This window comes from Gallus gallus, chromosome 20 (genome assembly GCF_016699485.2).
Source record: "Gallus gallus isolate bGalGal1 chromosome 20, bGalGal1.mat.broiler.GRCg7b, whole genome shotgun sequence".
NCBI lineage: Eukaryota > Metazoa > Chordata > Aves > Galliformes > Phasianidae > Gallus > Gallus gallus.
The window spans coordinates 8077113-8104517 of NC_052551.1; the positions used below are offsets into that span (position 1 = coordinate 8077113).

Here is a 27405-nt window from a genome sequence, read left to right on the forward strand (position 1 = left end):
CTGTTCTGTCACCCTGTGCTCCCATGGGAAGTCTGAGCATCCAACTGAAGGAATGTTGCTGTTGTCCATAGCACAGCCAGCACTGGTAGAGCTTAATTGGAGTTTGTTTTGGGTGGCAATACGTCTGGTTTGGTGGCCACAGCTGTCTCCTGGAGCTGGGCTCTTACTGGCAAATAGTGCGTGCATGGCAGCGGGGCTTGCAGCAGCAATGGCAAAACAGCTGCTGTGACACTACAGCATGAAGGTGGAACTGATGGAGCAGTGAGTGCCTCTACAGCTTGTCCTGTGTGGCTGTGGTGAAGTGAGAAATCAACACCAACTTCAATACCATTCCTTTTTATTATTAAGGCACTGCTTCTTTGTTCTAGATTCAGTGTCAGGTCTGTCTGGGCACACCACAGCCTCCCTGTGCAGTACTGTACCTGGATCACAAACTTTATAGGTGAGAGCTGTGAAGGGGCAGAGGCTTCTCTGAAACAGGAAACAACAGCAGGAAGGTGCAATCCCCCCTTCCCTGAAAGCTTCACCCCAGTGCTGGGTGTGAGCAGAGGGCCAGGACAGAGAGAGGATACTGGAGCTGCCTCAGCTGCTATCTGTATACACAGCAATGACTTTGGTGTGCAGAGGTAGGGCTCTATCACTTATGCAATGTGATCTACCTCTGCTAAGAGAAGAAAACTGGGCAGAGACAGCTGTGACAGTACACAGGCCTGACCAGAACCTGAGCTAGGCACCAAACCTGGGGTAGGGTGGAGGAATGGAGATGGAGGTTCAATACAAAAGGATAAATGAGTAGACCTCTGTCATTGTTTTAGCACGCCCATAGGTTTGTATTAGGAAGTCACTGGTCTATGAATCCCCTAGTGGGCAATCACAACACCACTTTATTCTCAACCAGCTGTGAATCATGCACTGACCTGCAGGTAGCACTCCATGCACCTCCTCACTCACTTATGCTGTGCTTTCAAAACAGATCTCATGCTCATTTCCCAAACCATTACAGCCCCAAATCCCTGTGCTGTAAAACTCACCACAAGTTGGGATAGAAAGCATTATGTTTTGCATCTGGGCCCCAGCCATTTACACTGGAAAATAGCAATGAGGGACAGAGAAAGCATAATTCATTGGAAGCAGTTGTTTTTAAGACAACCACTTCAACAAGAAAATAAGTGACAGCTGAGGCTATTCACTAAAGGGTGCCAGGAAGAAAAATGCAACCAATCTTCATCCTTTAATGGGTCACTACTGCTGTGCTGTAGCTGACCACGTAATCTTTAGTAATTAAAATATCAGGAACACACAGATCTTTCTAAAATAAGAGCTTAAAAAAAATCAGTAGGTTTATTGTAGGTCTCCAGAGGGGCACAGTATGAATAAACGGAATGCCTACATCTTGTCTATACAGAATAACCCATTGCTTCAGTTAAAAAGAAGCAGCTCAGCAGGTGCTGGATTTGGTTCATCATGATGTCTTCTTCTGCTTTTTCTTTTCGTTTTCTTCCTTTTCTTTTTCAATTTCAGCAACATACTTCTCAATTTCTTCAGGGCTTAGAATCTAAAGAAAGGAACACAGTCACCATTAAGCTGCCACTTAAGTGACTTTTATCTTATTTAAGTAGCTCTGACATGGAAGGGAAGTTAACAGCTGTGTCCAGAGCCACAGGTACGTTATGCAGACACAACATCCCTTGGCAGCTACTATTAAACAAACATTTGCCAGTGCAGAATGTGAGATGAAGGAGTTGGGCTGATGTACAACAGTGCTGTCGGAGAAATGGGCCACAAAGGGAGAAAAGCCAAACCAGCTTTACCTTCAGGGGCTGATCTCTTCTCATAACAGCCAGCTCGATGTTCTTCCCACCAGACTGCACAACCTGAACAGAAGTTAACAGCTATTAGGAGAGGGCCCATTAAACAATTTTAACACCTCTCTTTCAGGGAAAACAGCTGTGGAAAAGGAGTACTTCTTTAGCTCCAACCTCTCTATGCCAGCAGTAGGATAACCCTTCCCACCCCCAAAAAGGAGGTGTTCCTTTTGGCATCAGCGCATCCTGTTGATGCTTAAAACCACACTTCCACCATCTGAATCTTGATTTAAGCTTTCAACACAACTTTGATTTTAACTCTGATTTAAGTTTCAACACAAAACCAAAACATACTGCAGATGGAGTTCAGTGCATCTTTGGTTCATTTATATTCATTTTGAGAATTGAAGTCTTCTTCCCTCCCTTAAGGGCTGCAGTCTAAGTTCTTCCAGGTAAGTTACAGGCATAGTTTCCTGAAGTACTCTGAACCTTGCATGTAACCCCACACCTATGGCAAACAAATGCACTTTTCATAGGTCCTTTTGTAATGCTATCCTGCCACATGGATGAAGATTTTAGTGTACTCACAATTAAGAAGTTAACCCAAACACAAGGTGAAGAGTGACACAAAGCTCCTGAGGGAGACTCACCTCAAGAAGAGCCTTGATGACAAGCTTAATGGTCAGATCATCTGTTTCAATGGCTTCATCAGTATAGTTTTTCTCCAGGAATTCACGTACAGATTTAGCTCCTCTGCCAATGGCATTAGCCTGGAATGGACAGGGGTGGGAAGAAGCTTGGAATTAGCAAGAAATGGGAGCCGTGCAGTTCGATCATCTGAAACCCTTCCGTGATCACCATGTGTTACTTCCCCAGCACACGAGGAGCCAGCAGTCGGGCACCCGTATGTACTCAGAAAACAAGAAATCATGGGGAAATTTCTCAAGTAGAGCTTAACTGCAGAGTGCCATTCCAAGTAGATGGATTTTTTTTTTTTCATCTCCTACATCAATCCCTCTTTAAAGGAGATGGTAACTCTTAAATATTTCATTTCACCTCCGGAAGAGACAGAAGCAGCTCACCTTCCAAGCATGGTATGTGCCAGAGGGGTCAGTCTGGTACAGCCGGGGGGTTCCATCAAAGTCAAATCCCACAATCAGAGCAGAGATACCAAAAGGTCTGCGACCGTTGCTTTGGGTATACCTCTGCTCAGAAGGAACAGACATTCATTTCACAAGCAGTTCTATTGTTAGAGCAGAAAGCAGACATTCTATATGTTACAACCAGGAAAGGCATCAGAAGTATTTTTAGGAGGCTTTCTCACCCATCTACCTCTTAAAGGCAGGATTCCATGCCCTACCAAAGGCCATAAGCCAAGCAACTGAAGCACTAGCTTTACTTTCCAGCCTCTTTTCCTAGCATCCACTGAAGTTCTCTGCACCACCGTAACTATCAGCAAGAGACTCTCTTGGCTGCCAGGAGCTGCTGACAGTGACTGTACGCCCGGGTGTGGTGCTGTGCTTTGACAAGCACGCTCAGGAAGCCGAGCAGGAGGAGGATGACATCTGAGCACAAAGGCAGTTTTCAGCAACAATTTGCAACAATTCCATGAATGACAAAGCACGCATCATCTGTGATGACAGCCGGCTGTAGGAAAGGCAGTGCCACAGCCCTTCTGCTCGCTGCTGTAGCGCAGCAGCTGCCACGTCATGCACCACGAGTGACCATAAGCACGGAGGCCCAACAGCAGCAGCACTACTGCAAGATTTACTGCTGCTAAGTTTTAGAGAGGCTGCAAGCATGCCAGAATGAAATACACAGATGTGAGATTACTGCAGAGGAACAAAGTGGGATTCTGCTCTGACAGGCTAGTGGAGAACACAAGCATTACACTATTGTCATAATCACTGCTAGCACGTTATAAATAAACTAGACTTTTGCTACTCCCCACTAATTGCTGAAAATTAGTTTAATACACCAGCAGCAAACGAGAATTTTACCACAGAAGGCAGTTGGGCACATTCTGACCCTGTCATTAATCTTAAATTCGTGAATATCAAACTAAGTATATTAAGTGCTGCATTTATTTGCTCCCCTCTCATCCCTCCCTGTGATGTCTTAGAAGGAAAACTGAAGCAGGGAATGCATCACAGCCATGATGAGGATGAATTAAAGCCACAGATGAGCGGCACTCCTGATAACATCACCGACGTACTTACGCAGTCGTTACAAGCACTAATTAATTTCATCTTTTCAGGAAAGCTGGTAATCAATCCTCATTTTCTATTGCTACGCTCTCATTTCCAACAACCAGCCCCCCACCAGCGTTACGTTGCTTTCTGGCAGCAGAGCAGAACGCGGCCCACGCACAGCTCCTGCAGCACTGCACACCAGGCAGAAGGACAGCGGTACCCCCACAGCACACCTGCTTCAGGCTGGCGATGTAACGCGTGATGTACTCCACGGTGACCGGATCCTCCACGGTGAGTCTGTGGCTCTGACATTCTACACGAGCTCTGTTTATAACTATTCTGGCATCAGCTGTGAGCCCTGCAATGACAGTGGATTCGCTGCGCTCAGACTCGTGCTTCACACCATGAGCACAGGCAACTTGTCTTGCTCCAAAAGGCTCACAAGGTCAGTGCCAACAGTAAGGCAAGGAAAGGATATGAGAGCTCATGCTTTCTTAGGTTTGCTGAGCGAGGACATCATTTAAAAGGCAACAGAAATAAACTAATGCACCAAAATGACATATATTTTGTTTACAGATGTCATGACTGTCTATTAAATGACATGCAGTTTTGAACCAGGTAATCAGAACACCCCTGAGAGACTGAAAGCATTCCATCTAACTACAAACTAGCAGAACAACTTCAACTCTCACGTACGATGGTTATATTTCTTTTCACAACACCCCTCTCTATAAATCAGCTTATCTGCACAATAAATCTAGCCTCGTTGATGGAGCCATAGCAGCATGATGTCAGCTGACAAAAAGATGTGTACATTTCTTGCTGTACATCTTGGCCAGCGATGCCATTTTCAGCTGGGAGTCTTGTTTCCATCACAGAGCTCTTCCTCAAGCTTGTGAATCCACCTGCAGCGTCACAATCCTCAGCTGAGGAAGCAAGGCACGCCACATCTCAAACATTATTTTTTGCCTGCTCAAATCAGATCTCCCCTTAGAGCATTATTAATACTGATACAAAGCCCAAATTACTTACAGACAGGAGATGTCTGCTGAAATGTAAGTATAGATGAGCTTACATCTATTTTTAAACAGTCTATTTCTATATTTGCGTCGATAACGTTACTTCCCAGTCTTCAGCCTCACATTAAGCTCAGTGGACCTTCTGAACTCTAACCAATATTTCATCCTCATTCAATCGCTGGTTCTCTCTATATACCCTATGGGCCTATCTACGCCTATTTGTAAAAGTGGAAGTGACTGCAAATGTGCTCCTTCCCCACAGTCCTCACTCAGTTACATACGCCCTCTGAACCCATAACCTCACCCAAAGGCAGTCTAACAACTGCTGTACCGATCCCCAGGCTCTGAAGGGCTCCCATACCTGCAAAAGCCATGCAGACATTGTCATCGAGGGCGCAGATCTTCCGCACAGTTCTTTCATCCTGAAGTTTTGCCACAGACTTCTTCTCCACGCCGAGAACAACGATGTCCTTCCCTCTGACCCCAACCTTCCGCGCATTTGAAGAAAAGAAAAAAAGACAAAGTTGAGTTTTAAACCCCCAAACCAGGCTGCACAATACTGCAACGAGTACCTGGTGGAGAGAACAAAGCAACAGAGCAAACATTACTGACTTCACCTTGAAGTACTTTGTCTCCTATTGCCACAACCCGGGAGAGGACTGATGTAACAAAAACTGCTTTCAGTTCCTCAGTGCAGTTTCATCACCCGCTTTTGCCCATTGAAACCTGTGACTCCTAGCAGATATTCCCACCCCTCCTACCAGCTGCGTTCTCCAATACCAGCACCTTTCTGCAGCCACTGCGGCAGAAGCAGCAGTAAAGCCGCCACACCAAACACGGGGGCAGCCCGCCGTAGGTCGCCTCCTCGCTGTACTGCAAAGAAACCCCGGCACTATCTGGCACTACGCCTCGTCAGAGGGCCGCCGCGCCGCCGCAGGGCTGGAGCAGCTCTCCCGTGCGGGAGCCGAGCGGAGCCACGAACAGCCGAAGGCACCAACGCTGAGGGCGGCTCTGCACAGCGGCGCAGCAGCCGATGCGGGCACTGCCAGCCGTGCGCAACCAACCGAAGGCCGGCGGTTTTCTTTTCTTCCCGGTATTTTGTTACTGGGAAACGGATACGTTATTCCCCACGGAGTACAACTCCTCATTCATCGGAACCGTGGGGCAACGGGAACGCTGAAGGCAGCGCCCAGAAAGCCATTCCCACACGCCTCTCTTCCCCGTCCGCTGGGCGCCCACACGGCGCAGCGCTGCGGAACGCCGCGGCCGGGAGCGCAGAGCGCAGAGCACGGAGCGCGAGCTCCGCCAGCCCCGGCCCCGGCAGCCGCCGCACCGACCCCGCGCGGTGTCGCTGACAGCAATGGCGATTTCGCGGCCGCCCCGAGGCCGCCGCTCCGCTCCTCCCGCATCGCTCAGGGCGCTCTCCGCGCGCTCGAACCCCACGCGGGGCCACCGGCGAAGCGGCGGCGCCGCTCCCCGCAGCGCATCGCGCCCGGGGCCTTCCCGCCGCGCCCGGCCGCCCGCCTCGGCCCCGAGGGAACCCCGAGCCGCCGTTCTCCCCTCGCTCACCGCCGTAGAGCCCTTCTTCACCGCCTCCTGGGCGTACTCCACCTGGAAGAGGTGCCCGTCCGGAGAGAAGACGGTGATGGCCCGGTCGTAGCTCATGGCTGCCGGCCGCGCGCCGCCTCCCTCAAAACAGCACACTCATGCCTCCGCCCGCTTCCGGAGTACGCCGACGGCGCCCCCTGCGCCAACTCCGTACGCTGCAGCCGCGAAGCTCCCTCCGCGCTCCTTGCGCGAGGAGCCGGCGTTGCGCAACGAGCGTAGGCGAAGGCGGCCGCGGCGCTCGACGCACTCGGCGTAGATGGCGGCCGCCCTTACGCAGTTGGCGCACCTGGCGGCGGCCGGCGGAGGCAGGGAGATGCCGCTCGGCTGCGACAGGAAACCCGGCGGCAGGGACGCACCATGTGCGGCGGCGGGGAGAGGCGCGGGGCGGCGGGCGGCCGCCGTCCTCCCCCCCCGCAAATCCGCCCCGCAGCCCCCCCGCCCCGAGCTGCCGGCACCGGCCCCGGGCGCAGGGCGGCGTGTGCCGCTCCGGGACGCGCTGCCCGCCGCTGGGCGCCGGGCTCAGAGCGTACCATGTGCGGCACCTCCCCTGCCCGCGCACTGCGGAGAATCCTCGCACGGCAATAGCAGGCAGATAATAACAATATTATTAGAGCCCGGGACCCATATATTATAGACACATAAAAAAAGCCCACCATGTCGGTTGCCTTTGCTTCTGCTCGCCCGAGAGGCAAAGGGGAGGTGACCCAGCAAACTATCCAGAAGGTAAAACAGCATGCTTTGTACCGATGGGGTGGACGTGATTCCGTCCGCGCTCCCGCAGCCGAGGAAGGAGGCAGATTGCGGGCGAGCAGGGAAACTCGTGCATGGCCGGGGCTGCAGAGATGGACAGCTGGAGAGAGGTGGGGGAAGGAGGAGGAGGAGGAGGTGGAACAAAGCAAAGGTGTGCAGATCGCTGCAGAGAGAGCCAGAGAAGGGGTACGGAATGCGACCCGCTGGCACGTTGGCTGCTGCTGGTGGGAAAAAGACTGACAATAATGCATTGGAAAATTGCAATAGCGTTTGCAAATATACGTTTAATTTCTGACGGTATATCGGCGGAAAAAAAAAATAAAATAAAACGTTGCATTGGTGAGGGTTCGGTGTTTGGATGCGGAATCTTAGAAGCCAGAGGGAGCAGCAAGCAGTGGTATTTCTCATCCGGTTTCTGTTATTTGTGATGCGTGTATTGGTGTATAATGACAAAGGTTTGAAGATTCTCTCTGCGATTGAGCTCTCCACGCGGCTCTGGTACAGAAGGGCTCCCAGTTGGGAAGTTTATTGTTTCCCATCCCGGAGGGCTGGCAGCAGGGATGCGTGCACCTGCCAACCCTCCGTCCCTCCCACAGAAGGTAACTGTATCACCAAGAGGCCGAAGACTCAATAAAGAACATGCATGTTTCACTTTGACCGCTATTTGTCATTTGTACTTGTGCCGGATGTGAGCGCGTTCCCCACCACGAAGGCATTTTGTCCCCGCAGTCCGTGCAGTGCAGTGGCAGTGAGGTGCAGGTGTTGTACGCGGTCCGGCCGTAGCTGCTGGCAGTGAGGCGGTGCCGTTGCTAACCCAGCAACGAACGGATCGTCTGTCGGTTTTGCAGCCAAACCATCACCCGGTGCCAATTTGTGACTTCCAGGGAAAAAACCTCCGTGGAAGAATGTTACAGAACAGAGACTGGGCAGAAGGACCCGCTGTGAGCCTGAGGAGTGTGACTGAGACCTCAGGGCACTGTGTGGAAAGGAAGCCCATCTCTCGCAGCACACGCAGTGTTGTGAGCAATTAATTGGAAGCAGCACGGTGTTCCAGTGGCTGTTTGTTTTTCTCTGACCTCCAGGTTGGCTGGGAGCAGGACAGAATTTCTGATTCAGAAACGTGTACTTAAAAACACGGCTGTGTCCATAAGCAGAGGGCAGCCAAATATCTGCATTTCCATTTTCAAACACTTTCCTTTCTTGCGTATTCATGAACTTCATGGAAGCTTTGAAATGTTTCTTTACCAGCAGTGTGTAAAAGCATTCCCTATCTCAGGTGCGTTTGTTGGTGTGTGACTTCGGGACTGTTTGTCAGTGTTGGTGGGCTGCTGGCAGTGATGTTCTGTTTGCAAAGCAGCAGTGCTGAGCAGGGGACTTGCAGTGACTGAATGGACATTCCAGTTCGGTGTAAGAAATGGAGCAGGCAGAGAGGGCACGGATGCTGGGCTCCTCACAAATTCCCACCAAAGCAAGGTTTTTAGCATATTCTAATGTCACTGAAAAACAAGAGCATTGTTATTCGTATTTGTCGTATAAAAGCAGCTTGTTTTTATTCATTAACTCAATAGTCTTTCATTACTCATAGTCTTTAATTACTCCAGTACCACCGACCGTCAGAAGGTAACTGAGCTGTAGAAGTCAGAGCTTTTGGCCACACAGCAGTGATGGCACTGCTTTAAAATGTCACCAAATAGCAATTTTAGGGCAGTAAACTGCTTTTTCTTGTGGGTGGTGGAGATCAGAACGTGGGGCCCTCTGCGTCTCAACGGGTTTTGTGCTGTCATGTGGAGGTACTTGGTCATATCCCAAAGCAAAGCGCCCAGAATGCCATCAGTGGCCACGGAGAGCAAATGTGGAGTGTCACAGAAACACAGGTCTTTAATATGATTCTCACGTGTTCTGATCATATTTCTTTTATGCAGATGTTAGATGAAAATCACCACCTAATACAATGTATTATGGATTATCAGAGCAAGGGGAAAACTGCAGAATGTACTCAGTGAGTATGATGAGTTTCGGGCTGTGTTTTTGGTGTGCTTTTTCTCAAGGACTGTACTGTGAACAGTGCTGTTTACTGATCAGTGAGAAAATGCCTGGACTGATCTGTTAGATTTGCTTGCATTACAAACTATATATGGTTCTTGGGATGGAGGTTTCCCCCCCCCCCCCAAAGTATTTGAGAATTTAGTATTTAGAATATTTTTAACAGATTATATATTCACTCTGGAGGATCATGATAACGTATGCACCTCCTGCTTGGAAATTAAGCCACTGAAGATTTCAAGCAATGAAGGTCACAGAATGTTTCTGCAAAGAAGGCAGTACTATGGGACTTGTGTGCATTTGGGAGGAGATGACCAAGTTCCCTGCTTTTTGTATTCATTTCACAACCTTGGCTTCATATTTGCCAGCTTTACTACTTCCCACACGTTTTCCCCTTATCAGAAGAAAAAAATCATGCTAAAAAATGTTTTCTCTTGCCTTCTTCTCAAACTCTCTAGGTTTGACTCTTCACTTTGCACAGTGGTACATCTGTAGTTTGCTTTTGGATGCCCTCCCATTCTTCCTTATGAACTTCTCCAGTTCATCGAGAGCTGTGAAGAAGCAGAAATGGTTCAGGTGGTGCTTACTTGAGTAAACACTCCAGTTAAAGCACTCTTGAAAAAATCTTGTTCTTCTCAGCTTGTTGGCAGGGCAAACAGGTTTTGGGTTTGGGAATTCCATTACGAATAGCACCCTGGTTAGACAGAGGAAGAATCTGTGGCTGTTTGTTAAAGCAGCTGACCCAGTGTCAGTTCTCAAAGAAAGCCTGAGGTCCCAGCTGCACGGTGCACTCCAAGTGCTTGCAAAGAAAGAAGTGTGTATTTTACCTCCTGCTTCCCCCGAGTTTACCCATTTGTAAAGCAGGTGTTGAACACACAGTTGAAAAGCACAACAGCACAGATATAGGTCAGTATGAGTACTGTTTACTTTGACAGATGTAAAGTGGGCTATGTAATTTAATAAACTGTTTGCACATAGGAAAAGAAAGAAAGGTTGGAATTTTCTATGCTGTTAACCCTTCCCAAATAAGCTTTACTCCTTATTCTGTAGATACCAACAAATCTTGCACAGAAACCTCGTTTACTTGGCAACAATAGCAGATTCTAACCAGAATATGCAGTCCTTGCTTCCTGCTGTAAGTACCAATGCTACCACCACGTACATTTACTATGGCAGAAGGAAATGTGCTTTGATACAGATACTGATCACTGTCAGTAAACCTTTTTTTTTTTTTTTAAGTGGTTGTGTAGAGCACCAACCAAGTGAAAAGCTGCTTTCACTGCATTTAGAATCCATTCTTTCCGATATTTGTGTTAATATCTGTCTCTGGGGCCTATTTTCTAAATACTGGAAATGATGGAATGTTACGTATCTGAACAGGATCCATTTGTTCCAGATTCATTATTCTTTGCTTATTCTTACTGTGTTCTTTACTCGGGAAAAAAATCTCATTCAGTATTTGGGCATTGGTTTGCTTTTAAAAATTGAGTTATTGCTGAACTGATGGATTTTAGAAGTATCCAACATAACACAACATGCACAATAGCTTTATGCTCGGCAAAGGTCAGTTTGTCAACACTGCTGCATGGTGTTTGTGAAGCCATTTCCCCACAGCAGTTACTTTCAGTCCAGGCCAAATGAAATTCATCTAAGTACAGAAGAATGGGCACAGAAGCCAGCCTCTGTTAGAAGCACAGCTTGGACACCTTTGCTGTGCTGCCTGCTGGCTTCCCCGTGTCATGCTGAATGGCATTCTCACATTGTAGTCAAATGAGAAAAGGTTTGCTCAGAAAGTGAGGGAAGCACTTACTTACTTGAGGCGGTTTTTAGTCATGCTTAGGCTAATTTGAGGGTGATTATTTTTCTAAATAAAACCTAACAAAAAATTTGCTTCTCCTCCTTGTTGTTTGCAGCCACCAACGCAAAACATAAACTTGGGCCCAGGAGGAATGACTCAGAGTGCATCCAACCAATCTCTTCATTCACAGAGCAATCTCAGTGATGCAATCGGAACGGGCCTTCCTCCTTCCTCCCTCATGCAGAGTCAGATTAGCAATGGTGAGCCTTGGTCCCCTTTGTGCTGCTTTGCTGTTGCTTAGCAACAAAATCATTAATGCAGAAAATACTTACAGAGCTGTAAAAGACCTCTCCTCACTCACCTTTCAGGCAGATGGGGATTTCTGGGACATGCTGAAATCATCACAAAATGGCTACAGTCTGTTATGATGTTGGGTTTTGCGAGGCCTCCAGTCTGCTCAGTAATTCTATAGGAGAAATTAAAAACAGTTTTAAAAATCTCTACTGAGAATCACTAAGTAAAGATGCCTCCAAGTCTCTAGTTAGAAAAAGGATATATTGCAGTATTTTTCTCTTGAAGATGGTGGGGCTGGCCAGGGCAAAATGGATCGCTTGCATGACTAACTGCACAACCAAGCCTTTAGATTGCAAAGCTCTTCTAGGATAGATGTCTTTTGGAAAACAAAATGGTGTTACATCAGCCTTTGTCCTCTACAGAAGCTTTCAGGGATTGAACTACGCAGCCAAAGAGTTTGCACAGACATTCTATATAGAAAAGATAAATATACATTTCTCTATTTGTTTCTTTGGTTCTTGCAGCTAAAAAGAAGCTTTTTTTGTTGTTGTTTACTTTGCATTAATACTCTATAGCATTAATAATCCATTTACTTATTTTGTACTTCATGGTTATTTAGTCAGCTCTTGTTTATGTGGGTCTTTCCCAAAGTGAGAGAGAGAGAAAAACAATGTCTATAAATAGAAGTATCTGACTGTAAAATCACAGACCTTGGCAGGGGAACTCAGGAGCAGATGCAAGCAATGAAATTACTTCTGAGTTTTTAGAAATCTATTTGTGGTCAAGCTGGTAGGACCTCTCGAACAAATGGAGGAGGCACCTACCTTTGTACACTTCCAGCTGTAGAGAGAAATTTATCTGTACCACCTTTCTGAAAGACATTAACTAGTATGCACTAGTTAATAATCACACTAGTACTGCACTAAATCAGTCTGAACATTGTTAATTGTTTTTTTTTTATTCAGAATCCACATTTTCAGTGTTACTGCTGCTGTTTTTTTGTATTTTCCCTCGCTCCCCAGTTCTTTACAGCAATGTAATGCTCATTAAGAGCCAGCCTGGCAGTCCTGCCAAGTGGCATCACTTGCAGAACAGAGGTAGGCAGGGCAGTGCTGGTGCACGCTCACCTCATGTGCCCCCAACCCAGTGTTAACAGCCTGAGCTGGGGCCCTGGGGCAGCTTACTCTTTGTCCAGGTGTTTTGATCCAGGCTCTGCACCTGCATAGTGCCAGGTTCTTGGTCATGAAAGTACCGGTCCACTGGAAGCCGGTCTGAAGACAGAGCTGCTCTTCAAAAGGAAGGTGTGACTGAGAATGCACTAGCCTGCCTCTCCTGCGTGCTGTGAGTAGCCTAGGTAACAGCAACAGCGATGGCATGTGCTGCTGCTCTCTGTGAGAATAGAAGCCTCCCACCCCAGGCCTGGGGACACCCACGTGGGTGCCAGCCCCTCCTGCTGCCGTCTCTGTGCCAGCCAGAATCGAGTTAGCACCTTAAGCTATCCGGCACCCGACCCTCATGTATAGACAGGCTTTGAGACTGAGAAGTTATTTAACGTCAGCCAGTGATTATTGGACAGCATTTTTTGTAAGCTAAGAATCAGTATGCACAAACAATTACGAATGTATGGGCTCCAGTACTTGTGAAAATTTTTCATCTGAAGGAGATGAAAGTCTGTACTGAACAGGTACAGCATTGTTAAAGAGGGAAGGACAGGGAAGAAGACATAAAACTAGTACATTTTATTCTTTATTGTCCTCACACTAGTCTTTAGAGGAATCACCTCTGCAGGACAGTCACCAGGTAGTACCCTAAATATATAATAATTACGAGCAGTGGCCGCTAGGTCAATAACTAAAGATAACGAATGATAATTCTGCCTGTGGGGACAGGTTAAAAACCAACCCAATAGCCACAAGTTGGTGATTCTTCATGCCACGGCCCTGCGGGCAGACCTTGTAGATTCAGACGTCAGATAGGGAGGCTCAGCTGCCTCCCAACAGAACGGGGGTCCAACTGGGAATCCTCACTGTTCAGAAATCAAGAATGAGGCCTTTCAAAGAAAAACCTCAGCTCTCTTAGATTCACAAAAGTATGACAGAGGTTCGATGCTTTGTATTTTCCTTATTGTTCTAGTATTTTGATTTGAACACTTTGGGCCATGCTTTCGTATTTTCCCTTACAACCATGAATTAGCCAAAGTTGGGGTTTTTTTTTTTTGGGGGGGGGGGGGGGTGACTTTAAAGAAAGCCCAGATTCTCATATTTTCCCATGCTAATAGGGCAAGATTTACCAACACATGCTTTACTGTGACTTTCACTCAGTGTCTGCAGATGCCATTCAAACACCACATGGTTTTGTGTTGCACAAAAACAAGTATCAGCTTTAGAAGACAGACAAAACTCTCACAAAGCACAGACCTCTGTAGCAGTATGTGCATCTCTGCTTCTACAGACTTCTGTAGAAACAGCTCTGTTTATTTGCTGCTAGAAATGCTGCTTGCTTCTCTCCGTGAGAGGAAAATATAATAATCAACAGCAAATGTTCTGGTTTTGATGACTATAAATATCATTAGGAGTAGTTAATGAGGTTTGCTGTATGAGAATTAAACATTTTTTCAGAGGCTGTAGATACACTTAATAACCATTGAAATATCATTATCTAAACATTGCAATATAATTTTGTCTCTTCTAGGGATCCTGCTTGTCTTCCATTCTATCTAAATTAATTTGATAGACAACAATACACAGCTGAATCTAGATAGGCAGCAATACATGCTATCACAATTTCTGCAGTAACAATACACAGTGTAAACAGCTTTCCAAAACTCACTCCCAAAAGTATTTACAACAACTAACAACAAAAGTCAGGACCAGATTTTCCCTCATTTTTTAGAATTTAAAAAAAATAAATAAATCAGCACTCTGCCAGGTAAGCAGAATAATACTCACTGGGGTACAATTGGAGCAGCCCAGTAATTATGGACAGTGATTGTGGACAGGGTACTGTAACAACAGTGGTTATGATGGCGACTTGGAAAACACATCTTCAGAAAGTCTGAGGTTTCAGTCAAACTTCCAGAGAGGGAAAGACAAGCTTGTCCTCCTGGTCCTCTGAGGGGAGGGCCCCCTGGTGCTTCTTAAGCCTGAGCCACCAAATGCAGTTGGTTGGAGGGGAAATGAATGAATGAATGCAGACTTGCAGAGTTTATCAGCCACTATTGTGCCTTCCCATTGTCACCATCTGTGTGAATGGGGTTAACAGCAGGACAGGAGGAAGGAAAGAATTTCAGAAGGCTGGGATGTTTCCAGAGTCTGTGTGTTTTCTAAAGTATCTGACACTGCTGGCATTTGTGAATTTCACTGCCTGCAAGATGTGTGGAAGCCCATGAGGAACTGGTTATAGGCCACAGCTGCTGATTTATTCCTTCTTGTCTGCCATTCTGTACAGCTAGATTTGGCAGGCAGGAAGAGGAACACTGCTCTAACTTTGCAGGAAGCAGTTTTGTCTGTCAATAATGGAGAATTTTAATAATGAGGATTTTTTTGTTTTGTTTTGTCTTACCGTGTTTTAGAAGGGCCGTGAGGGCATTAATGCTCGCTGTACATTGCTGATAATAGCACAGATTTTCTTGTTGCTCTCTTTAATTTTTCTAGGTCCTAATCACGTGCCTATGCAGCAGTCAGGCCAGAACACTATGCCCACAACCTCTCTGAGTATGACTGTCAGCAGTCATGGAACTGGGCCTGGTTATAGCCATACAGTGCCTGCATCTCAGAATGTGCCAATGCAAGGCCAGGGGTCAATAGGCAATTATGTCTCTCGAACAAACATCAACATGCAGTCTAATCCAGGTAAACTCCCTCTTCCTCCTTCTGGGCCAACTCAACATTTCTTTGACCTCAGAGGTTTACCACACGTGAATGTGTTCTGTAAATATTTTCTGTAGATAAGGACAAACATGCAAGAAGAAAAGCTTTAGGATGTCTCTGAATGTAAGGTGTCAGGCTGCAGAACAGTTTCAGACTTGTTTTAACTGAGGTTGACTTGCCATGGTTAACAAGTGGTGGAAAAGAGAGCTAAAGGAGTGGCAGTACTCCCTGATAGGTCCTGGCAGCAAACCTCACAGTTGTGGGAGAGTTTGGAAAAGCACCTTTATCCTATCTGAAGCAGCCTGCCAGCCAGAGAGAGTATTGCACATTTATCATTTATACATTACTGCTATGTTTTTATGATTTTATAGTGATACTTAACACTGCTTGAAGGGCATAGAGAGAGACTAGCAGACAGCTCAGAATTTGTCTCTTGACCTGTAAAAATGATTGCTACTGAGTATTGAACGGGTTGTCCAGTGTTAGTTCTCTAAGAAATATAGGGGGCAAATCAATCTTAGGATGTCAGTTTATTTAAACTGTGTAATCATTGGATATATAATGAGATGGAATTAGAAAAAATAATTGATTAGAGAACAAATACAGCAATGAATGATTCAGGAAGAATTGGGAACAAATATCAGTTCTTATTCCTTTAATCCTACTCCAGTAATGATTACATTCTTTTTAAATCAACTAGCAGTGATCAAAGTTAGGTGTGTAGTCAAATTTGTGACTGAAACAAATGGCAAGAACTGACCGTGTAATACCATCCCTGCTGGATTACATTGGAGAAGAGCTCAATGTATATAGTAGGAAAACATCTCCCCCTGTGGAAAATTCATAGAATGATCAGGATGTAATTTACTTGAATGTTGTAACTTGCTTCCAAAGAGACTAGGGAGAGAACCATCACATCCCTTTATAAAACAGATTTTCCATGTACATTGTAGTCTCCATGATGCACCAGCAAGCAGCAACATCACATTACAACTCGGCACAAGGAGGGAGCCAGCATTACCAGGGGCAGTCCTCCATTGCCATGATGAGTCAGAGCAACCAGGGCAACAGCATGATGGGTCAGCGACCAATGGGCCCCTACAGAGCTTCACAGCAAGGTGAGATCTACGATTAGCTTACTGCTGGTGGTAGTAGTAGTTCGATGATATTCCATCCACCCTGTGGGGTAGGCAGGGCAAGAAGATTTCCAAGTCACTTTTATGCAATAGGAATCCCATATCGAAAAAAAAAGAAAATCTGAAATGCTGGAAGTACCATGACAATCAGAAGAACTTTAATCTCTTTTCAAGTTTATTTAATTATTTCAGGTGTTTAGAAATAATTCTGTCTAAAAGAGACCGTGCATCTCTAAAGAAAAGATGAACGATTTGATATACAGCTCACTGAAGTAACTGCAAACCTTTTCGTTTCTTTTGAATGGTATTGGATCAGCCGTAAAATGGCACAATTAACAAGGAACACATTTCTGCAAACAAGATAGAATGTGCCAGCAATTAATAGGAAAAATTAGGCCAAAGCAAGGAAAACAACAGAAGAATACCACCATGCTCTAACACCTCTCTGGAAAAAGTTCTAAGAGGTAACAAAGCTGCTAGACTGATTCTAATGTAAACTGAATTTTGCTAAGAAACAAATTAATACACTAATTAAAATATATTTAATTATAACTATGTTCATGAGCATGGAATACATTCCTGTGCTTTCTAATAACTCAGATTAGTAGATGAAACATTGCCATTACTTTTGGTATTGCCATACAAGAGAGTGGTTTTAGGACTTCGATTACTGGCAGTTGCATAATTTCAATTTCAACTAGCTTTGTTTTCTAAAAATACAAAATTGTTTCCTTTTTCCAGTGAGCAAAACATCTTTGAAACTGCTCTCGACATACATAGCCTGTTTACTTATCAAGATGTAAATACTGTTCTCTTAAAAAAAAAAAAAGAAAAGAACAAACATCACTCAGTTGTCCATGGGCTCAGTGTGCTCTCTCATCTTTGCCTTGCAGGTTCCTCGCAGCAGTACATGGGTCAGGAGGAATATTACAGTGAACAGTACAGTCATGGACAAGGCTCATCAGAACCTATGAATCAGCAATATTATCCAGATGGTAATTCCTCTGTACTGTTGTCACTGTAATACTGATCAAGTGTAGACCAGCATGACCGCCACATCCAAACACATGGCAAACACATTAAGATTTGTTTCCACTTTAAGTGCTGGAACATTCTAATCCCTCTGCATGGAAGCAGCGTACAGACACATACATAGTAGTGCTATCAAACTGCTTCATCAAGGGCATGAAGCCGAGTTTGTTAGTCTATGCTAGTGATTTATCTGTAGGTGTGAACTTCCTTGCTACATACTCAACCTCCTGTCTTAGGTTGGGTTTTTTTCTCTTAGCCCCATATTTGTGCATAAGCAACTTCATAACATATGTATTCAACAGCATATATATATAGTGATATAACAATGTGTCTGATAAATCTTTGCGGTTTCTTACAGGACATGGTGACTATGCCTATCAGCAGTCATCCTACACTGAGCAGAGCTATGACAGGTCATTTGATGACTCTACACAACACTATTATGAAGGAGGTAGGAAAATATCAGGAATCTTCATAACCCAAAGCTCTAGCCCCCTAAAATACTAAGGAAACAGCATGCTTATGAAAATGTAAGATATGACTTGCATTGCCTACGTTACTAAACTGCTACTTAGTTATTATTTAAGTGTCCAAAAGACAAAATTCAGCTATTATAGCACTTTTATACCAACACTATTATCAGACTGTTTATGCAGCATGTCAGTAACTGTACGGTGAGGTAGTTACGCTGTGCAGCCTAGTGGGATCACTAATAGCTTGTGCATAGCCTCATGTTCATTAAAAAAAAATTATCCTCAGGTGTAGCTGAGCCAGATAGAATTTCATTTTGTTTTGTTAGGATACTGCAAGTGGAATTTCCATTGTAGTTGTTTTTAAAAATCAGTAACAACTAAATGTGTTGTCTTTCTGGGATGTATGAATAAACACTGTTATCTGGAACAAAATATACTGGGAGGGCTTTTTGAGAAACCAGCTGTTTACCCTGGCACCCTTATCTTTGTGGTTCTGCCTTTTTCTTCTGAAACACTTTAGTAGAAAAAACCCCTTTGGGGAGCAGGTTGCTTGTTCGCTGGTTTAATGATGTGTATAAATAAACAACTCCCTCCCATTCAAAAGAACTAAAAGTCACTAGAGAAATAAACTCATCATGACTGGCGAAATGCAAACATCTGTTTCTGAAAAGAGTGCCTGTCTGTGAGCTCCAGCCCAAGGCTCCTTACTACAGAGGTACAGAGGAAGATCTGCTACAAGCATAACCATACTGTGTCAATTTTTCCCACTTTAGGAAATTCTCAGTACAGCCAGCAGCAGGCAGGATACCAACAGGGAGCTGCACAACAGCAAACATATTCCCAGCAGCAATACCCAAATCAACAAAGTTACCCAGGACAACAGCAAGGATATGGTAAAACTGCCACTGGTCAAGTATTTGCAGTACTTCATCTTGATGCCTCCATTCCTCACCTAATCTATGCTGTAAACTATTTTATTGATTAACCTTGGCCATCCATGTACTATAACTAGCCAAACAGCATAGCATGAAAAGGGATTCTGGGCAGTAACATCCATTAATATAGCACTGCATTCCAAAATGTTATGTGAGCATCCCACTGCCTTCTCTCTTGATAACTTGAGAAAGTTATAAAGGACTCATGCCTCATGTTGACTGGTAAGTGTTGGTAGAAGGTCACTGCATGGATTCTCATGCCTCCTACACATCTAATAGTTTTGCAACTGACATAAAAAACAATTCAGACAATCCAAACTGACATCAACAATCCAGAGAACCGTTACTCCTTTGCAACATCATGCAAAGGTTTTAATCCTTGGTGAGGAAATAAGGTGAAAAGAAAAAAGTGGAAGTGATTTGAACATACAGCTAATGCTGTCACAGGGCTTTGGAACCTTTCTCGTTGCTGGAGCAGGGCTCCTCACTGTCCTCAAATCAGGTTTGAACTGTTTGCTGGTCAGTTGCAGGCATCCTTGGAAGAAAGAAACCATTTCAGGTTAATCAGTTCGAAAACGGGCTGGAGAAAATGAGGATATTCTAAATACTAGTTTCAATGCAAGAGACTGCCTTGCAGCACGTACTCATTAACCTTACTTTATTACCCTCATGCTTTACACTTTGAACTCCCTGTAGCAAATTGACTCCTATTAATAAATGTATCTGTCTCCTCAGGTCCTGCACAAGGAGCATCTTCACAGTATTCCAGCTACCAACAGGGACAGGGGCAGCAATATGGGAGTTACAGAGCTTCTCAGACAGGACCATCCGCTCAGCAGCAGAGGCCTTATGGCTATGAGCAGGTAAATCGTCTAAATCTCTGCTATAAAAAAGCAGATTTAGCTGTTAGCTCTGCACATAAATCTATCTGGTATTTTGGTGCAGGCATATTGAGTGGATCTTTCAGAATTTATAAACCAGCTGAAAATTAACTCTGTTTATAAATCTCTGATATATTATTCTCCAACATTTTTATTTCTCTCTCTCTCTCTCTCTCTCTTTTTCCTTAGGGACAATATGGAAATTACCAGCAATAAAATAATATGATGCTGTGTCAGATTCATTTCAATAGTATCTCCATCTTTTGAACTGGATGTACCGGCAGTTTTGATTACTTGTAATATGTTGGTTACCCCTTAGCACAAAGCAGCGTCTGTATGTGAACAGTGTTCATTTCATGCTGGATATGAAGCAGTGCACTACTGGTAACAAGACAATGCTTTAATGGTTTGATATTTGGTGCTGTGTATAGTACTGTATGTTGATACAACGCAGAAGTTTTTAATTTCCCCCCCGTTCTTGATGTTTCTAAATAGCTTTAGGATCATTTGATCACAGTTGTGCCCCGTTCTGACAAAATGCCAGGTTATTCTGCATTCTAACTAAATACGAAGCCATTCAGTCATATCTCACTCCAGGAAAGTGTCCTATGGTAGGTTACCAACCTTTTTTAAACTAAATGCATTGCAGGTTACCTGCCAGCCTCTGAAATCCATGGCTCTTCACTTCTTAAGAATGAGGGAAATGTTACGTTCCTTATGTGAAGACAGTTCCATGCTATAAAAATAAAATTAACTGCCATTTCTGCAGTACCTACTGGGCAAACTACCAGGTTGTATCATTCAGTAATCTGCGTAAGTCCATTATTTCTGTTGTAAAAGGTACAGAAGGATGATCAAAACCTATATTGAAGGAAATGTCAGTCACTAGTGGCACCTTTTATATATCCACGTAAACGAAAGTATCTCTGTCATGGAAAGAAAAACAGAAGGGAGCTCAGAGATCTGCAGTGTCATCCTACTAGATGTCAGTATTGCTTCACGTGGTGCTTAGCTGAGAAAAACATCTGGCAAACCTTCAGTCTTAAATATGCTACTCCAGATTTTATAACTTGCACATACATTCTCATGCCAAATTTCACAGGCAGGTGGCTGGCATCCTTCTTTATTTCTGACTCTCCCACAGCCCTTACTGAAATTTTCCAGCAAGAATTATAACCATAAATATTGTCAATTTATATCTTTTTTGGTTGACTGTTCTTATGGCTTCCTGACAGTATTTTTTTCTCTTGTAGCTTAACAGAAATAGTTCAGAAATAAAAAGAGTAAAAAAAAAAAAAAGCAACCAAATTCAGTTTTAACTGTGAAATAATATTATGCATATAGAGGGGAAATTGTTATTGGGATCAACTGGTGAGAGATACCTATAGAGGGAATCTAGAAATACGAACTAGACGTATGTAAAAGCCAGTATGAGCATCTGAAGTCACTTCTACTCAGTTTTATGTGTCCCTATAGAGTGTTGAATAAAGCACTTCTGAAGTGCTTCTGTAACTGAGGAATGAAATAACACGTCAAATTTCTCTGTGGTGAGAGTAGGATGGTTATAATCAGTGAGCAGTTTTTAATAGGAGGTTAATTGGAAATTTATGCTGTAAAGTTACCTTTTGCTGTAGGGTATTTGTTTGTTTGAACTGGTATATTTACAGGATTTTCAGACCACAGTAAAACAAAAGACCTCTCGCTTCAGTACGTCTATTCCTGTAGAGAAGAGTCTTTAAGTGGACAGTTTGCTATGGGATGTTGTCCAAGCACTGCCCCTGCAACGTTAATGTTTTCCATTACTGATAAAACAGAAGGCGTTTTCAGCCCGTCCTCATTTCACTCATCTTTCCTGCTGGTGTTTTCATACAAATAAGTCCTCTCAAATATCAAGGAAGGGAAAGGAGGTAGGTTTGTTTTCTCTATGATATATTAATATCACAGGTAGCCAGAATGCAATATTGCTCTTGGCCAGCTTGGAGGTACGCCTTTCCCGTGGCTTTGAAAGTGCTGAAATGACCTTATTATATATATAAAATATGATGACCTCTGGAGAGAACACGAACAACACTTGGAACGAAGCAGCAACATCCCACCAATCTGAAATGTCTTACATTAAGAACTTCTTGAATGTTGTGTACATAATGTATTTGAAAGAGCACTTTGGAAATAGTTTGTACATTTATTTCCTAATTTATACATGATTTTGGTGTTAATATTTCTAACTGTTAATAACAAAAATGTTTATTTAATGTGTTGTCCATTTTTATGTATCGATGTGGAAACAACGTGATGCCAGCATTTGGACTTCTTTCATTAACTGTAACCATTTTCTGTTTTGTAATACAGAATGCTTGGAAATTGTTTAGGTTAAACGTTATCTGAAAGCGAAGTTGGTGGTGCTTTTCTTACGGCGCAGACTGAAGGGGTTTCCCCTCACAGCACCTTTCGGCCCCTCACAGCGCACTGAGGGGACGCACGGCCCGCTCTTCCCGCGCTTTCCCAACGGCTGGCGGCGCGGCGCTACGCATGCGCACAGCGTGAGGCGGGGCGGGCGGCTGCGCTGTGCGCCGCGGGGCGGTGCCGGCGTGGCGGTGCTATGCTGCTGCGCTGCGCGTTGTCGCTCCGCGGGCTGTCGGGGTGGAGGCCCGTGCTCGGCCGAGAGCCGGCTTTCTCCACGAGTTGCGCCGCTTGCTCAAAGAACAGGCGGCTGAGGCAAAAAAGAGTCATTTCGGAAAAGAAATTGGTGAGTGCTTGCGGTGGGCTTTGCGCCGTGCCCGGGCGGGCGCTGCACACCGCGCTGCTCCGCTCCTCGCGCTGCCCTCCGCACGGCCGTCACTGTTACTCACGGGGTGTTACAGCCTCGTGTAGGAGGCAGCTGCCGCACCGGCTGCGTTTGGTGTTGGAGAAACCGCAGAGGACCTTTTCTTCGTGTCTGGATGGAATTCCTTATCTCCTGGTATCGATACAGTTCAGTTTAAAGCCGGTTTCCCGTGTCGCCGTGTGGTGGTGCCACCTCCTTTACTGAGAGGGTTTGTCAGAGATCGCTGCTCCTGATAGAGTTCCGTTTGTCCGCCTGCTTACCTCGAGATCTTAATGCTTATTTTATCCCACGCGTACTATTCGGGCAGCTTAATTAAAATGACCCTTATTGTTCATTCTCAGTATAAAGTCGTGTCGCACAATTCCTGTGTTAGTGCAGCCGAGGCTGCACACTGCATTCACACTGACTGAACAGCTCCATCCACCTGCATGGGTGCAACTCTAACTTCTCCCAGTTTTACACAGGGGATTTCAGCCACTTCCCACAGAGGGCACAGAGAGGTGCCTTTGGCCTGCTGTTGCTGGCAGGAGAGCCAAAGCACAGCCCAGCCAGAAGCCAGCTGCTAAGGTCATGTCAGAAATAGGGCCAAAATCTGGAATTCTCTTCACCTTTACCCCCTGAGCTGCTGCTTGTGACAGATATTAAAAGTAACTCCACCTATTCTACTTTTTATCATTCTCCCTTCTTAATTTCCTTAATAGGTTGAACTTTGTATTGCTTTCATCACCGGGTACAGAAAGCAATGAATCAGTGTGAGAACATCCCTCTGCACAGACACTGTGTCCTCTATAGATTTTAGTTCAATTGTTAGAAGCTTATCTGTTTGTCTTTTTTCCCTTTTATTTGCATGAACAAGAGCACGATGACTGAGTGATTCTGCTTTGCAGTGCAGTAGCTCTCATAAGCTTCCTGTATCATCAGTATATAGTTGTATTGGAAAGATACTTTCCCTGTTGTGAGCTCTCTTTAATTTGCACATCTGGTATCTGCTTCGTTAGGTTGTATCAGCATACTTTCTGTGTTTTAAAGGAGTTCTTAAAAATACTGATAAGTAGATTCCTTTTTTCTTCAAAGATGCACTTTGTAGTCTGTATTTAACTTGTTTGTGAATTACAACATTTTAGAGGAACTCATCATGACAAAAAGAGCAGATCTACACATTATTAAGTTCCCTAGGGCAATTAGCTTGTTGAATGGTGTCTCTGATAAACTGTACTTAAAGGCAACAAATCTCATCATCTTTGCAGACACGCTATTTTGTGGATCACCGGAGAGTGCGCGTGGTTGGGGGGCAAGGAGGAGGAGGAAGTCAGTCTTTCTGTAGTGAACCTAGAAAAATATTTGGAGGTCCTGACGGTGGAAATGGAGGTGATGGAGGTCATGTCATTTTGAAAGGTAAAACTCAACGAATCTGTTTGACTTCTGTTGTCTTAGCAACTTACACCTGTTGCTTGGTTTGGTTTTTTGTTTCCACACGGAAGAAGTTATTTCTCTCTAAGCTGTCTTTGCTTCTATATTTTGTTCTGAGCTGTGGTGAGAAGGATATAAGTGACACTGACAGCCTTAGAAGAGTCTCTTAGGAGATGTTTTAAAAATCGTGGTATTTTGTAAATATTTTAGTGGCTGCTACCTGGCTGCATAAAGGTAACCCAACAAATGTTACCCTTAAGCTAGGTAAGGCTCCTTCTGCTACCACTCTGCTGCAAAATCTGCTAATCTGTCAGATACGTTTTCCAGAGGATTTTGTAATGGTTGTATACATTTTGGAATGAACCACTTCATGAAATGCATGGTTAACAAACCTAAGCAGATAAGTAAAGGCAGCTAAACTTCACAATTTACACTGATATTAGTATTCCCTGAGACATTATGTTGAGACAGTGAATCAGATATGTACTAATGTAGTATTCAGAAACAGAAAGAACAGTCAAGATACAGTTCTACCTTGTATGTTCTGCTAAAACAATGTCTTTAAAATACACGTTTTTCTTTACAGCTGACCAGCAAATGAAATCACTGTCTTCAGTCCTCCCTTTCTATCAGGGTTTTCATGGAGAGAGAGGAGGAAGCAAAAACTGTTATGGAGCCAATGGAGCATGTGTTTATGTTAAAGTAAGTTAAGGTTCTGGTTGCTATATTAGCTTTATGTTTACATTGCTCATTTTCAAGGGCGATGAATGGAATGGATCTCATATGTTTCTACAGGGAGCCTTGCCCTGCAGGAACAGGGCTGGTTGGCACGCAGGCAGATTAAAATTATTTTCATTATTCATCAAAATTAGACTTATTTGGAAGGCACATCTGTACAAAATACAGTCCTGACTTGCTTTTGCTTCGTGGGATAATATGCCTAGAGAAATCAAAACACAGCACGCTTTGTTGGAGGTGCTACACTAAAGTTAATCTCTCTTTGTTTTAAGGTCCCTGTAGGTACATTGGTAAAGGAGGATGGGGTAGTTGTGGCTGACCTCACTCAACATGGTGAAGAGTATGTTGCAGCTTATGGAGGAGCTGGAGGGAAAGGTAACCGCTTTTTTCTTTCCAATGAAAAGCGAGCTCCAACATTATTTACTCCAGGAGAGCCAGGTCAGGAGAGGGTCCTCCATTTGGAACTCAAGACAACAGCTCATGCAGGATTGGTGAGTGTTGCTGTGGTTCTTCACCTTCTGTATTGTAGGATGACGTTTGACTGACTGAAGAAATAATGTCTGATAACATTTTTGTTGGCCTTCTGGCTTGCTTGCTTTGAGATGCAATTTGATGCTTTCTTGCTGTTATTTGGTAGGAGGCTGTCCAAAATGATTTGCAGAGCTGTCAGGCTCTTGCTACTTCATCCTACTTTCGCTAAAATTAACTGTATCTATAGAAAAGCGGTGTCCAAAATTCATGAATGATTAATGTTCATTGATATGTACAGCAGGTATTGTCTGCAGAATCTTCAGATGAACAGTACAGTGTGTAGATAAAATTAGAACACAGATGAACTGAGAAATGCAGAACAAAGTGACATAATGTTTTTTTCAGATTAAAATAAGTGCTTCGGTATTGCACTGAAAAATAAATTATGGAGATACTTCTATGTTTGATCTATTCTGTGAGAAATGTTGCCTATAAATAAAGGAGGGAAACCAGGGAGCATCCAAAATTAATGTTATATCCCTACTGGGAGAGTGTTTCTACATCTGTAGAAGCTTTCTTTTTCTTTCTTAATTATTATTGGAATTAACCTTGAACTGTGGCTTTAATAAGTGCTTGTCTTCCAGGTGGGCTTTCCCAATGCTGGGAAATCATCGCTTTTGAGAGCGCTGTCCAACGCAAAGCCAGCAGTGGCTGCCTACCCATTCACAACTCTAAACCCCCACGTTGGCATTGTCCGCTATGAAGACTATGAACAAGTAGCAGGTGAAAATTATAGTACACTGAGTGTACCTTGATAGCAGTTTGTGTCACACAGCTTCATTTTTGAATGCTGTAGAAGTTAGCGATTCTGTTGAATTATTTCTATGGAACTTAAAACTTGATGTAACAAAAACACTGAAAGCCCATTTCACATTCACTTATACATAGCCTTAATATCAAACTAGCCATCTGAATTCTGTCTTCATTGGAATAGCTTAAATCTGAGGGGTGTAAGATAATAGCAGCCAGGTTTAACATGAGTTATCCTTAGCATTTATGTGTTGTGATGTAATTTTGTAACACTTGCAATGGGTTGGGAAAGACTTTGACCTTGTTGTTAAGTGTGTTGGATTAACTGTGAAATTTTTCTCACTGTAGTTGCTGACATTCCTGGCCTAATAAGAGGTGCTCATCAGAACAGAGGCCTCGGGATGGCCTTCCTAAGGCACATTGAACGATGCTGCTTTCTTTTATATGTGGTGGATCTCTCTGTGTCTCAGCCATGGATTCAGCTGCAAGACTTAAAATATGAACTTGAGCAATATAAAAAAGGATTGTCTACAAGGCCTTGTGTTGTCATTGGGAATAAAATTGACCTTGCTGAGTCCAGGATTAATCTACCACTCCTTAAAGAAAAGATAGATGACAGAGTCATTGCATTATCTGCATTGACAGGAGACAATCTAGAGGAACTGTTACTGCATTTGAAAGAGCTGTATGACACTTACGTGAAGATGGAACGATCACGAGGGCAGAGCCCAGTCAAGTGGTAGGAAGCAGAGCTACTACAAACTGCTAGAAGGAAGAAAAAGTCATAATTTGATTAGATAACATCTGCATGTGTTTTCTTCGTTGTTTCTTTATTTTGAATGTATTGCACACAGCTCGTGAATTTGTTCTGGGCTGCTTTCAATGGAAAGATTTTAATTCACCTTTGAGGTGTCCTAGGTGTCATAAAATAAATGCAATGCTTTGCTTTTGTGGTGGAAACATCTTTTTTTATTTAACTCGTTATATACAAAATGTGTTAAGTTTTCTTCTTGAGGAACTGGGAAATTTTGATTTAGAACAGTGTCTTTTTCTACAGAAAAGCTGATAATTCTGCTTCTGTCACTTTGAACATTTTGTTTGGTTTCATCTCAAATACTTCAGTTCTTCTGGGTGGTGCATCCTTACCAGGTAGGCTTTCTTGCCTTTTGTGAGCAATGTCCTTTTGTTTTTTTTCCCCTCTGGCTTCCTGTGACTGCAGAGGAGCAGTTTTGTTCAGTCTCTGTACCCTCACACCCCTTTGCTATTGGGATGAGATTTGTGATTATGATTATGAATTAGAACTAACTTTGCCTGTGT

At 44.0% G+C, this 27405-nt stretch overlaps 3 protein-coding genes across 5 annotated transcripts; 2 read left to right on the top strand and 1 right to left on the bottom strand.

Annotated features, from left to right (window-relative positions):
• Positions 1 to 320: 320 nt before the first annotated feature.
• PSMA7 (proteasome subunit alpha 7) lies at positions 321 to 7472 on the bottom strand. Of its 2 annotated transcripts, none has more exons than NM_204613.2 (7): positions 6586 to 6734; positions 5378 to 5504; positions 4231 to 4355; positions 2888 to 3010; positions 2456 to 2575; positions 1812 to 1874; positions 321 to 1555 (listed from the first exon to the last, which is right to left on the bottom strand). In NM_204613.2, exons 1-7 carry the CDS (start codon positions 6679 to 6681, stop codon positions 1463 to 1465), a joined length of 747 nt encoding a protein of 248 aa, NP_989944.2. In that variant the 5' UTR covers positions 6682 to 6734; the 3' UTR covers positions 321 to 1462. The 2 variants fall into 2 exon arrangements, with proteins under 2 accessions (NP_989944.2, NP_001383375.1); NM_001396446.1 differs by lacking the exon at positions 6586 to 6734 and adding an exon at positions 7278 to 7472 and having other exon boundaries at positions 1305 to 1555.
• SS18L1 (SS18L1, nBAF chromatin remodeling complex subunit) lies at positions 7182 to 22227 on the top strand. Its single transcript, XM_417402.8, has 11 exons — positions 7182 to 7347; positions 9297 to 9373; positions 10468 to 10552; positions 11331 to 11475; positions 15163 to 15360; positions 16332 to 16496; positions 17408 to 17509; positions 17905 to 17997; positions 18793 to 18912; positions 19690 to 19817; positions 20025 to 22227. Exons 1-11 carry the CDS (start codon positions 7279 to 7281, stop codon positions 20049 to 20051), a joined length of 1209 nt encoding a protein of 402 aa, XP_417402.4. The 5' UTR covers positions 7182 to 7278; the 3' UTR covers positions 20052 to 22227.
• Positions 22228 to 22414: 187 nt separating this feature from the next.
• On the top strand, positions 22415 to 27048 carry MTG2 (mitochondrial ribosome associated GTPase 2). Of its 2 annotated transcripts, none has more exons than XM_417403.7 (6): positions 22415 to 22581; positions 23907 to 24054; positions 24656 to 24771; positions 25080 to 25298; positions 25923 to 26061; positions 26437 to 27048. In XM_417403.7, exons 1-6 carry the CDS (start codon positions 22435 to 22437, stop codon positions 26829 to 26831), a joined length of 1164 nt encoding a protein of 387 aa, XP_417403.1. In that variant the 5' UTR covers positions 22415 to 22434; the 3' UTR covers positions 26832 to 27048. The 2 variants fall into 2 exon arrangements, with proteins under 2 accessions (XP_417403.1, XP_046758972.1); XM_046903016.1 differs by having other exon boundaries at positions 22420 to 22794.
• The last annotated feature ends 357 nt before the right edge of the window (positions 27049 to 27405 follow it).